General features: G+C 44.7%; 1 protein-coding gene across 1 annotated transcript; it reads right to left on the bottom strand.

The window, feature by feature from the left end:
- Positions 1-10579: 10579 nt before the first annotated feature.
- On the bottom strand, positions 10580-11125 carry LOC131236003 (vacuolar iron transporter homolog 2-like). Its single transcript, XM_058233099.1, has one exon. It carries the CDS (start codon positions 11123-11125, stop codon positions 10580-10582), a length of 546 nt encoding a protein of 181 aa, XP_058089082.1.
- Between the last annotated feature and the right edge of the window lie 938 nt (positions 11126-12063).

The following is a 12063-nucleotide window of genomic DNA, read 5'->3' as shown; positions in this document are numbered from 1 at the left end:
TGCCTCAACCTTCGAGGGGTCCACTACGACACCCTCCCTCGTCACCACGTGACCGAGGAATTTCACTTCCTCCTGCCAAAACTCACACTTCTCCAACTTCGCATATAGCTGGTGGGTATGGAGGGTCTATAAAGTGATTTTCAGATGCTGCATATGCTCCTCACGGGTCCTCGAATATATCAGAATTTCGTCGATGAAGGCCACAACAGACTGATCGAGATATGGATGAAAGACTTCATTCATCAACTGCATGAAGACCGCGGGTGCATTAGTCAATCCGAAGGACATGACCTGAAATTAAAAATGACCATAACGTGTCCTGAAAGCCGTCTTCGGGATGTCCTCCTCTCGGACTCGAATCTGATGATAACCGAAACGCAGATCAATCTTCGAAAAGAACTGTGCACCCTGCAGCTGATCAAACAAATCATCTATCCTTGGAAGCAGGCTTATTCTTGATCGTGACCGGTTAAGCTCGCGGTAATCCACACAGAGCCTCAACGAGCCATCCTTCTTCCTAACGAAGAGCACCAATGCTCCCTACGGAGAATTGCTCGGACGAATGAATCCCAACTCACGCAACTCGTCCAACTGTCGTTGCTGCTCACGCAACTTCATTGATGTCATATGGTACGGGGCCTTTGATATAGGTGCGGTACCGGGTACAAGATCGATCTGGAACTCAATATGGTGACGCGGCGGCAATCCCGGAATCTCCTGGAACACGTCGGGAAAATCACAGATAATCGGCCACTGATCAATACAAGCGGCCACAGGCTCTTCAACGGCATAGGACATCAAGCAAGACAATGGCTCTTCTCGGGGCTTGACAACAAACTGAAACTGCGGCAAGGCTAATATCAGAACGTGACTATCCTCGTGGAACAGTCCAAGATAGCGTGGTACTCGACAAGCCAATCCATGCTCAAAATAATGTCGAAATCTATCATCGGCAGCACAAATAAGTCAGCGGGTAAAAAGATATCACCGACCAGAATAGGGCAAGATGAACAGAAACGGCCTAATACTGTAGTCTTCCCTAAAGGTGTCGATACGGTCAATCCCTCACTAGCAGACTCTGTCGGCAATCTAGTCTATCGACAAAAACCCTTAGACATGAATGAGCTTGAAGCACCGAAATCAAATAACACTCGGGTGATGCATGAAGAGACTGGAAGTATACCCTCAACGACTCCTCCAGAGGTTTGCGGGTCCTGCTAAGCCGCATAAAATCTAGCCTGAGCTGGTTAAGGAGGCGACTGTCCCCTCTGAGGTCCCTGGTGTTGCTGATGCCTCTGCAGCGCCCTGTATTGCTGTCTCTGCTGCTGCTTGGGCCTTGGCGGCTAAGGTGGCTGTGGTCACTGCTGATGGGGTCGCTACTGTGTTGGAGGTTGCTGCTGAGGTCGCTGTTGTGCTGGAGGCTGCTGTGACCCTCTTGACTGCTGCAGATGAGGGCGAGGGTACTCAGACAGGCGGTGCCCTGTCCCACCACATCCAAAACAAGTCCCTACAAATGGCTGCAGGGGTGGCGCTGGAGTTGCTGTTGGTGCTCTAGCAGGTGGGTGGCTCCTGTACCTCTGTGGGCTTCGATGCTGCTGGGAGCTACTAGAGGGGGCCTGCCTCTTCCGACCTCTCCTCTGATCTCGATCTCCCTGTGAACTGGCCCACTTAGTCTCGTAAATTTAGACCCTCCGCACTACTGCCTGAAAAGTCAGGAGCTCATGCCCAATCATACGGCCTCAAAAACCATAACGCAAGTCGTTCTCGAAACGGCGGGCCTTCCGCCCCTCACCATCAACCAAATATGGCGCGAACCTCGATAGCGCCACAAAACGGGCAGCATACTACGCCATGGTCATGTCCCCCTGCACCAGAGTCTCGAACTCCAGTGCTCTCTGACGTCGAATGTGGTCAGGGAAGTACTGCTCCTCAAATTAGTCGATAAAGTCCTCCTATGTCCAGATATAATCAAGTCCTGCGATGCGGGTAATGGAGGTCCACCAGTGCTCTGCCTCACCCTGGAGAAGGAATACAACCAATCGGACTCGCTGTTGGGTCATACATGCCATAAATCGAAGATCTTCTCCACATCGGAGCGCCATCTCTCGGCTGCAGTCAAATCTGGCTCGCCCTGGAAACATGGAGGATCGAGCTGTCTGAACTCACGAAGAAGGGCACTCGCGCGCTCCTTCTCGGCCTGGGCTAGAGAAACAACTGGGCGCCTGCCCTGTCCCTGAAGTGCGACTATCACAACTTGTAACATCTGTTGTAACTGAGAGGCACTCACAGGTACGGTCAGATCCGCACCGGCTTCAGGTGGAGGAATGACATCCTCAGGCTGTGGAGTAGGGATCTTTGGGGGTGGAACAGGAGCCGCAGGTGGTAAAGCTAGAGCCTCATGAGGTGGAGCGGGAGTCGATCGGGTCATTTTCCTAAGCAGTATGTTCTATAGGAAGAATAAGGATGCTGATCAACCTTGAGAATCGCACGTTAGGAAATTCAATCGGAAGGTTACGCACTCGGAACCTAGACTCATAGTAAACATGTGATGTTGTTCTCGGTTATTCCCAAGTTATTCTTTGATACTAACTTCTGTCATGCCTCGAACTCGAAAACCGGGCTCACAAAATTTTCGATCGCTGAATCCGACACCAACAGCCTCCTTAGTACCCCATTCTCGACTCCCGGCATTTATACACCAGGTTCCGATCCTGGAATCCTACAAGGAGGATTTCAAGCATGATTTTGATTCAGTATAAGTATAACCATAAGCATAACCCATGAACAATAACCACAAGAACAACATCACAAAATCCACTATGATCAAAAACTTTGAATACAGTGCATATGAAGGGAAATACAAGATAATGATACAGAAACTCCAAAAACTCGGCTGCACACTCCAACTGCGACAAGGCTACGACTGTGACCTGGCGTCACCTGCACGCATCCATCGTGCATAAGCTTATAGAAAGCTTAGAGGGTGGTGTAAGTATGTGTGCAATATAAGCATGCTCAGAATGTAAGGTCAGAGAAATGCGAAATCATGCTGATGAGTACATGAATGCAATCAGCCATACCAAGGCTATGCGGTGTAAGATATGAATGCAATCGGCCATGTCAAGACCATGTGATGTAAGATGCAGCTCAAGCATGCTAATCTTCATCATATATCAGTACAGTTCTCATTCTGGATAATCACCAGAGTTTAATACACTCTAAATGGCACTGCCGCTCTCCTAGCCGCACAGTCCAAGTGAGCGTAAGAAACCTCACTATCCACCTGACCAATAGTCTACCAATACCTATCTGGCACGTTGATAGCGGACCCATTCACGAGCTGGTCAAACTCAGCCTAGTATTGCCCCCTACTCTCGAGCAAGTAAGGCAACACCTCTTTCCAATCGACCACGACGCAGTGGGAGACGCGGCCTCCTAGTATTCGGCCCTCGTGCGTCATATATCCACTCGGTCTCGACGTTCGAGTCATCCTCTGGTACCATCGGGTTTAGAGATTTTCACCCATGGACATCTATGGCGCCTCAATGCTTAGTAACAATATTTTCGATATCTGATCCTGTCATCCACGATGTGTTTGTGAAGATCATAACCCTGATGTTGTTGGGGCGTATAGAAATCATGTCATACAAATACAAAGTGCAAGAATCACACTACCAGTCATGCATCAATCTTACGCGTACCGCGCGCTCATGAAGGGTAACTCGCCTATCAGGAAGCCCATAAACAATTTGTCCAAAGGCATATGCTATGATCAGTCACTCCTCATATCAAGCATACATATGATGCGTATGATCATGAATCATGGATCTATATTAAACATGTTATATGGTGATGGGTTCTGATCATAACGAAGATGGACCTAGACTGCCTACACACTACAAGTATGGGCCTACCACTGGGCCTTAGGGAGAGTGACAATACGGACATTTGACCAACATCATCCATACAATGTGGACGTCAAACCATCATTGCTCCCAAGGCATAGCCCGTCATCGAGATCATCACATAAATCACGTTGGAAACACATTACAATGGGGCTTATATATATCCCATTGGGCCTCAACCCATGGGCTTCTAATACATCAAATGGGCCCAATACCATGGGTCTCATATATATCAAGGTGAGCCTCAACAACAGGCCACAAATATATTAAGATGGGCCTAATCACATGGGCCTTATATGTATATATATCAAAGGATCAACTGGACCACACTCCAAATAACATTTATTTTCTATCCAATCTAGTCATGAGGTCACGCAGACTTGGATTAAGAGGTAAACAAATTTCCTAATGGTCCAAACTCTTGTGACAACAAGGAGTTTTAATGGCAGAAGCTCAATCCCCACGGCCTTTTGCTGGGTGGTCCACTTGATCCTAGATCCGTCTTAGTCTTTACCTCATGCCATAAAATGAGCTTTCAAAATGGTTGGACAGCTTGGATGCAACCATGCATCATGGCGGGGTCCACTGACCGTCCAGCAGCCCAGCCAAATGGCTGGACGACAGTGATAAAAACACATTATTATTATTATAATATATTTTTTATTTATTTATTTTGGGTTCCACCATCCATGGTCAGTGGACGGTGTGAATAAACACATACATCACTATGGGTCCCACGTGGGGCCCACCATAATGCTTATTTGCAATCCAACCCGTGGTAAGGTCACACGGACCTTAGATGAAGAGGAACACAAATTTCATAATGATCCAAAACTTCTGGGTGCCCAGAAGAGTTTCAATGGCAAACGTCCATTCCTTACTATTTTCTAAGACGTGGGACACCTGAGCTTTGAATATGGCTGATTTTTGGGTGGCCCACAGCCAGGGAGGGGGGGCCAATAAATGAACGGCATGGATGTTATATACACATCACAGTGGGGCCCACGGCTGCCTCCAGCGTCAGGCAGCAGGACGCTGCTGGTGTACTCTGACTGGCAGCGGCGGCGGCAGCTGCTGCTGCCTCTTTCTTTGTTTTTTTTTTAAAAAAAATCTGTTTTTCTATAGATTTTCCTAGGTGGGGCCCGCATCGGTCAGATCCACTCCAACCATTGGATTCTAAGGCTCATTACAGGCTAAATGAGCCCAATATCTAAGGTATTTTGGCGTATAAAAGACTTCAAAGTGCGTTTTAATGGTAAGAACCACTATTTTCTATACTATGGCCCGCCAGATAATTAAATTAGCTTCATTTTCCGGCTCAACACCTAAAATGAGTTGAGGAATGGAATGAACAGCATGGATTAAACTTATACATTAAGGTGGGGCCCATATGAGTAGCCCACCCCAAAAGTACAATATAAATATTATATTATTATTTTTGTTAGCTTGTTAATACTCACCCATGTCAGTACACGCACTCCATGTTAGCCACCCCTGCCTCACGTCCAGCGTTCAGAGACGCTGGATGGCATGGATATACTCAGCATCATAGTGGGCCCCATATGTACGTGGCCCACATTTTAGTCAAGGTGGGTCCCACATGAACGTGGCCCACCTGATTTGGATCAATCTAATACTTGTGTCTTTTCCTTCATCTTGGCCATCCAATGAACCCGTTGCAAGGTGGGCCTCACGATCGGACGGTCAAGATCGTTTTGCACCGTGGTGGCCACAAGACTTCATACAAAAAGAGATAGAGAGACAGAGAGAGAGAGAGACGGTGATAGAGGGACCCCGCCACTATGAGCCCCTCATGGATACATCACATACATCAAAATGGGTCCCACCAACAAGTGGGCCCTAAAACAAGAATTAACGGTGGATCACCCACCTCTAGGCCTCCTCCTTACTCTCTTAGGCTCATATGCTCCTTAGCTTGCCTTTTAATGGAGGTTGATGGGGTTTTGATGGTGGTAGATGATGATTAGAAGGTTGAGATGGAAGATGAGAAGGTGGGAAGAGTGGGCCACACTTGGAGTTGGGAGTGAGGAGCTTGGACATATGGAGTTTGGGTTGCTTGGGAGATTTGAGAAATGAGAGAGAGTGAGATGATGAGAATGATAAGAGGTGATAGAGTGATGGGTTTGTTTGAAAATTTTATAAAAGAGGTATGGTTGTGGTTGAAATTTTGTAAAGGGGGATGGTGAGGAGAGAAAAGAATTGACTTATGGGAAAGGAGGGATGGGTTGTTGTACTTAGGGGTATGGTTGTACTTGATATTGATTGATTGATTGATGGGACATGTTGTAGAGATTCTCTCGAAATTCGTAACGCGCGGCGTTTCTTCGGAACGAACGCTGGCCTACATCTCTTGGCCTAGGCATCAGTTCGGTGCGCGAATCGCGGCGTTGGAACCGTGGAGACGGCGCGGTTGCTATGATACAAGTTCTGGTTCGAGCCAACTTCGGTATGCGGGACCCGGCTTAGGATCGTGCGCAAACGTCGGATACGAGTCAAGGATTGTTGGAATTCGCCCAAAAGGACCGCGGAAGCTAACAGAACGGTACAGACTAGGATACGGGCCTTACACTCATTTTAGGGAATCATTATAAAAAAAATGTGTCAGATAAAAAACTCAGGTGAAACACACCATAGGAATCATTGGAGATTGAGTGTATACGGTTGAAGACTTTGTGTGAGTCATCAAAGTTTTAATTAAGCTGTTTTTTGAGTTTTCCCTTCATCCCGATTTACAAGACTCTTTTAATAAGTGCATAGCAAGTAAACTTCGGGGTCAACCTTAGGAAGCTTTCAATGGTAGATATTATTATCCCTTGTTTCATTTTTTAGCTCATGCCCTAAATTGAGTTTACAAAATGAATGAATCAACATGGATAAAAAAATAAAATATTGGGGCCATTGAACTTTGAACTAAGTTAGGATTTGTGCTGCGGAATCACACAGAGATGGATCTAAGATAACAATCCATCCAAGAGCACCAAGCAATCACAAGAAACACAAAGATTTAACATGGAAAACCCTTGCGGGAAAAAATCACAGCACAAAGCGATAGAAAATTCCATTATAAAAGAACAGATTACAAAGATAGAAGACTTACTCAGTTTGAGTAATCCTCAAACCTCTCCTTTTATCTACCCTTTGAAACCCTAAAACCTTTTTAGAAACCCTAGAATACCTTAGAATTCACTTAGAATACTTCCTAGTCCCGTATCCACCCCTATTTATAGACTTAAAAACAATTGGAATCGGAATAGGAAATAAAATTCGCAGAATCTGCGTTTCCGCAAACGAATCTGCGTAAACCTTCGATGTCATCGAAGAGACATTAAAAAAGTCCAGCAACTAAACATGAATTTTACAGAAATTTTTGATTACTCGACTCGGCTTCGATGTCATCGACCATGTCTTCGATTTCATCGAACGCCCTTCGATGTCATTGAAAATTGACACCATTATATCCAACGACCAACAAAAGAAATTCTGAAAACATTCAATGGATTAAGCACTGTTCAATGTCATCGAAGGTGACACCGAACAATCAGTCGATGGCATCAATAGACTCTGTATCAAACTAAATTTAAGATATTTAATACAACAACCTGTACCAAAAGAGGGGTCACTATTGAATAGGAGTCCATCTTTGACGGCATACACCCCACCAATCAAATCTCCTCGCATCGCTTCACCATCAGGTGGGTGGTGAACCAAGGGCCTACTATGATGTATGGGACACCGATTGTGTCCTCCAGCTGGGAACAGATAAAAGGTTTAAGTGGACACAATGATGTATGGGTCTTATCCACACCGTTCATGCATTTTTCTCTATCATTTTAGGATTTAAACTAAAACAATAATAAGATCCAAGGCTCAAGTGGACCACACCATAGGAAGCAGCGGTGATAATTATTTTCACAGTTGAAATTTTTAATTTTTCCAGGGCCCACCGTGATGTATATTTGCCATCAAACCTATTCATAAAGTTACATAGACCTGGATGAGTAGAAAACACAAATATCATCTCCATCCAAAACTTCTATGGCTCCAAAGAAGTTTTCAACGGTGAGAGTTTAATCTCCATTGTGTAGTCCACTTGAGCCTTGGATCTATCCCATTTTTGGGCTTATATCCTAAAATGACATGAGAAAATATATGGATGGTGTGGATAAGACTCATAAATCACTGTGGCCAATCAAAGCTCCTGTCCATTCCCAGCTAGAGTCTGCAGGGTAGGACACAATCAGCGTTATGATGTATGCGTTTTATTCACATGCTTTATAGCTATTTGTCCGCTCATTTTAGAACATGAGCAATAAAAATAAAATAAAATTTGAAGCTCAAGTGGGCCAAACTATAGGAAAGCGAGGAGATAATGCAACCTGGTTGAAACCTTCCTAAGACCCACTGTAATGTTTATTTGCCATTGCCATCAGCCTATTGATGAGATCACACAAATCTGGACAAAAGAAAAACACCAGTGATGTATGTGTTTGGTTGGTGACCCGAACACCAGCAAGTTAGTCGGTGTCAAAGCTTTACATGCCCCATTCTGCTGTATATGTTTTATCCAGGCTGTCCATCCATTTTTCTATGTCATTTTAGAGCATGAACTAAAAAATGAGCCAGATGCAAAATTAAAGTAAACCACACCACGTGAAATAAAAAACAACATGGAAAATGATTCTTAGCGTTGAAACCTTCTTAAGATAATTCAAACCTCCATCTTTATGTGGGTCCCACTCGACGGAAAAACATACCTGAAAACGGGCTTGAGCCATTCCTACACAGAAAATTGCATAATTTTTGCAAACACCCATATTGGGCCTTGCACCATTAATTACACACAAACACTTTCAACTGGCCCCACCTTAATAGTTTTTAAGCACATATATGGCTATCGGAAGGTCTGATCCTCTTGCCAATTGCTGGTCCCATGCGGTCCTAAATTAGGTATAAAAAAAAATGGACCGACCTATTTCTGGGAAACCTGAGAACTGAAAAATCTGTTTGGCACTGGTGTGGGCCCACCTCTGTGGGATCCGCCACTAAGTGCAAGGGGTCCATCTGACCTCCTATACCTCATAAGTGACCCGTGGATCGAGGCGGACTAAGAGATGTGGACCCCAACCTGATCAATATGATAAAATCCACTCCATCCAGATGGTAGGCCTCAAAATTATAGAGCATGGGTACCAAAATCAAGTAGACCCCAAGATCTGTTGGGCCACACGTAATGGAACGGTGGTGATTTGGCTCCCCACCATTCAATGGAATCACTAAAGGACGAAAAGAGATGAGAAGAGGAGAGAGAGAGAGAGGAAAAAAGGAGCAGCAATATATATAGCATGCTCTCCTACGCACCTACGCAGGTGCACACCTTCCCACACATGTCATGGGTGCCGAATCCGAACGATCCATAATATGTGGAATCCCATGAAACCTTAGGAGGGGAATTTTCACCCTGATCTAAGATTCTGGTGGGCCATAGTAATGAGAAATTCAGATCAAGGGAAGAAAATGTTTGAATTTTTATGGCCCATAGAAGTTTTGGTTCAAAGTAAAAATTGTCAGGAGGGGATTTCATGAGGTTCTGCTTCATGTGGACCGTTCAGATTTTCGATAATCACCATATTTTCGAGAATCACCAGATATGTAGTCCGTGCGAACTGGTTCGCCGGTGAGCGTTCCGCTAGAGAGAGAGAGAGAGAGAGCGCGCTCCCTGCGCACCTACGCACGTGCGCATCTTTGCACACGTGTCATGGGTTTCTAATCTGAACAGTCCATGTGATGCGAAATTCCATGAAACCCCATGTCACAAATTTACACCCTGATCTAAAATTCTGTTGGGCCATAGAAAAGAGAAATGCAAATCAAGGGAGGAAAATATTTTTATTTTTCATGGGCCATAAAAGTTTTAGATCAAAGTAAAACTTGGTCCCCGTGGGTGTCACGAGGTTTTTCTTCACATGAACGGTTCAGATTTTGGATCCACATCACGTAGGATGGGTTCTCAAAAAAAGTTCGTACGTAGTACGTACGAACTGGTTCGGAGGTGAGCGTTTCCGTGTATATATATGTGTGTGTGTGGCGCGCGCGTTTGTCGGAGCGGGCGTTTTTACATCTACATGCAACAAAATGGATATCGATCTCTCTTACGACGTAAAATATAGACCGTATCTCGGCACGGTGGGGCCATGCTGACTAGTCTGATGATAGGAACCGTCCATTTTCTGCAAATCAATTTGTTTTAACTTAATAAGTTTAATCTCAAAGGATGATTTGGACAAAGGAAAAGAAAATTTTCAATTGTATTCATACAACCATAGAAATCAAAGGATAGAATTCTCACTGAAAAACAGTTTATTTATGCTGTTTAAAGATAAAAAGGACTATTCAAATAACAAGATCGATCATCTCGACATGTTGTCTCTTGTAGCTTGCAACAGACGTTCGATCCTACGTGGCCACACAAGTAAAAGAAACTCCTCTCTCTGTACTCGTACTGATTGATGTTTATAGCAGTTTTATTTCTGTCTGAAAAAGAAGAAGAAAAAAACAGAAAAATAATATGAAGAAGACAATTACATAAACAAACAGTAGATGTACCTTCCCATTAATTTCATGCCATAGAAAGAAGAGAAGGATACCTTTGTTTACTACCAATGAGAAAGAGACTGAAACAACTTCATTAAGCCAAAATTCATAAGCATTGCAAACCAACCTTCGACCATTACCATCAAACAAGATCTCCCTATTGGCGTTCTCCCCAACTTGGCTCTAAGACCTCCAAAGAGCATTAATGCCAAGGTCACTGCTATCACCACCCCTAGCACCTTGTGTATCTTTATAAATGCTGCCGTCAGTAGTGGAATCATCCCACCGATGAAGAAGGTGTGAGCCGACACTGCCGCCGTTTGCATCGGGCTATTCATCTGGGCCACCTCTATATCATGGTAGACAGAGATGAACTCTCTTATCGAGATGTTAATTGCACCCGCAACTAGTCCAGTGAACACATAGAGGATCATGGCTGTTTCCTCCTTTTTCAAATTTCCAATTCCCATCATCAGCGATGCTGTGAACACCAGCCCTTCGTTGGCTCCTAGGACAGCGGATTGCAGCCTTTGCACCCTCTCAGAGTTGTGGATGTTGGTGTTGGCTGTCTGCCTTTCGACATCGGATGATTGTTCGGGGAGTGGCATGGTCACAAGGGTGAAAGGAGGAGGAGCTGGTGCTGGGAGTAGAGATGGAGAATGGTGCTGGGAGTAGAGAAGGAGAATGGTTTTTGGATTGGAGATATGCTCCCTGGGAATGCATCTCAAATTTATATTTCAAGGAATGCATCTGATAGCGTGTCTTTAGAAACCACTAAGAAAATCCTGGCAACAAAGACAAAAGTGTCTGCTGATCGTGAAAATTAGACCGGGGTCGCAGATTGCGTCTTACCCCCGCCTGGACGGTAATCCGTCCGGACAGAGCTCTGTTTGGTCCAACATCATATGTAAATATTTATCCACGCCGTTCATCGTTTTTTATAAGAAAATTTTAAGGTATGAGTCAAAATATGAGACAGGTATATGGCTTACGTGGACCACAAATTGGGGATTGAACTTCCACCATTAAAAACTTCTTGGGAGCTGGAGAAGTTTCGGATCAAGTTGATATTTGTTTTTTCCATTCATCTACGTCTACATGACCTTATGGATAGGTTGGATGGTTAAAAAAAATAATCACGGTGGCCCTTAGAAAGGTTTCAATGGTGGGTGTCATTCTTACTGCATCTTCTTTTGGTGTGGTCCACTAAAGCTTTCTACCTGCTTCATTTTTAGAATAACATCTTAAAATAATCTGATAAAAGCGATGAACGGCGTGGATAAAACATTTACATCATGATAAGCCCCACAGAGGGTGTAGGACGCAAACCGTTTGTTTATGGGTATCCAGGGAGTTTGCTTTTTGGTTATCCACATCTCGAGGGACCGTTTGTTTACGGGTATCCAGGGAGTTTGCTCTCCGGTTATCCACATCTCGAGGGACGCGGATTGCGTCCTCCCCCGCCCGGACGGTAATCCGTCCGGGCAGGGCTTTGTGGGGCCCACCTTGATGTAGGTATTTTATCCACACCATTAATCATTTTTAT

Source organism: Magnolia sinica, unplaced genomic scaffold (assembly GCF_029962835.1).
Source record: "Magnolia sinica isolate HGM2019 unplaced genomic scaffold, MsV1 ctg110, whole genome shotgun sequence".
NCBI classification, from domain to species: domain Eukaryota; kingdom Viridiplantae; phylum Streptophyta; class Magnoliopsida; order Magnoliales; family Magnoliaceae; genus Magnolia; species Magnolia sinica.
Note: the sequence above shows the minus strand (reverse complement) of the source record. Positions and strands in the feature narration are given on the sequence as shown.

What these genes read in the sequence shown, in the direction of transcription:
- LOC131236003 (XM_058233099.1), bottom strand. Translation starts at nt 11,125, where the DNA reads ATGCCACTCCCCGAACAATCATCCGATGTCGAAAGGCAGACAGCCAAC.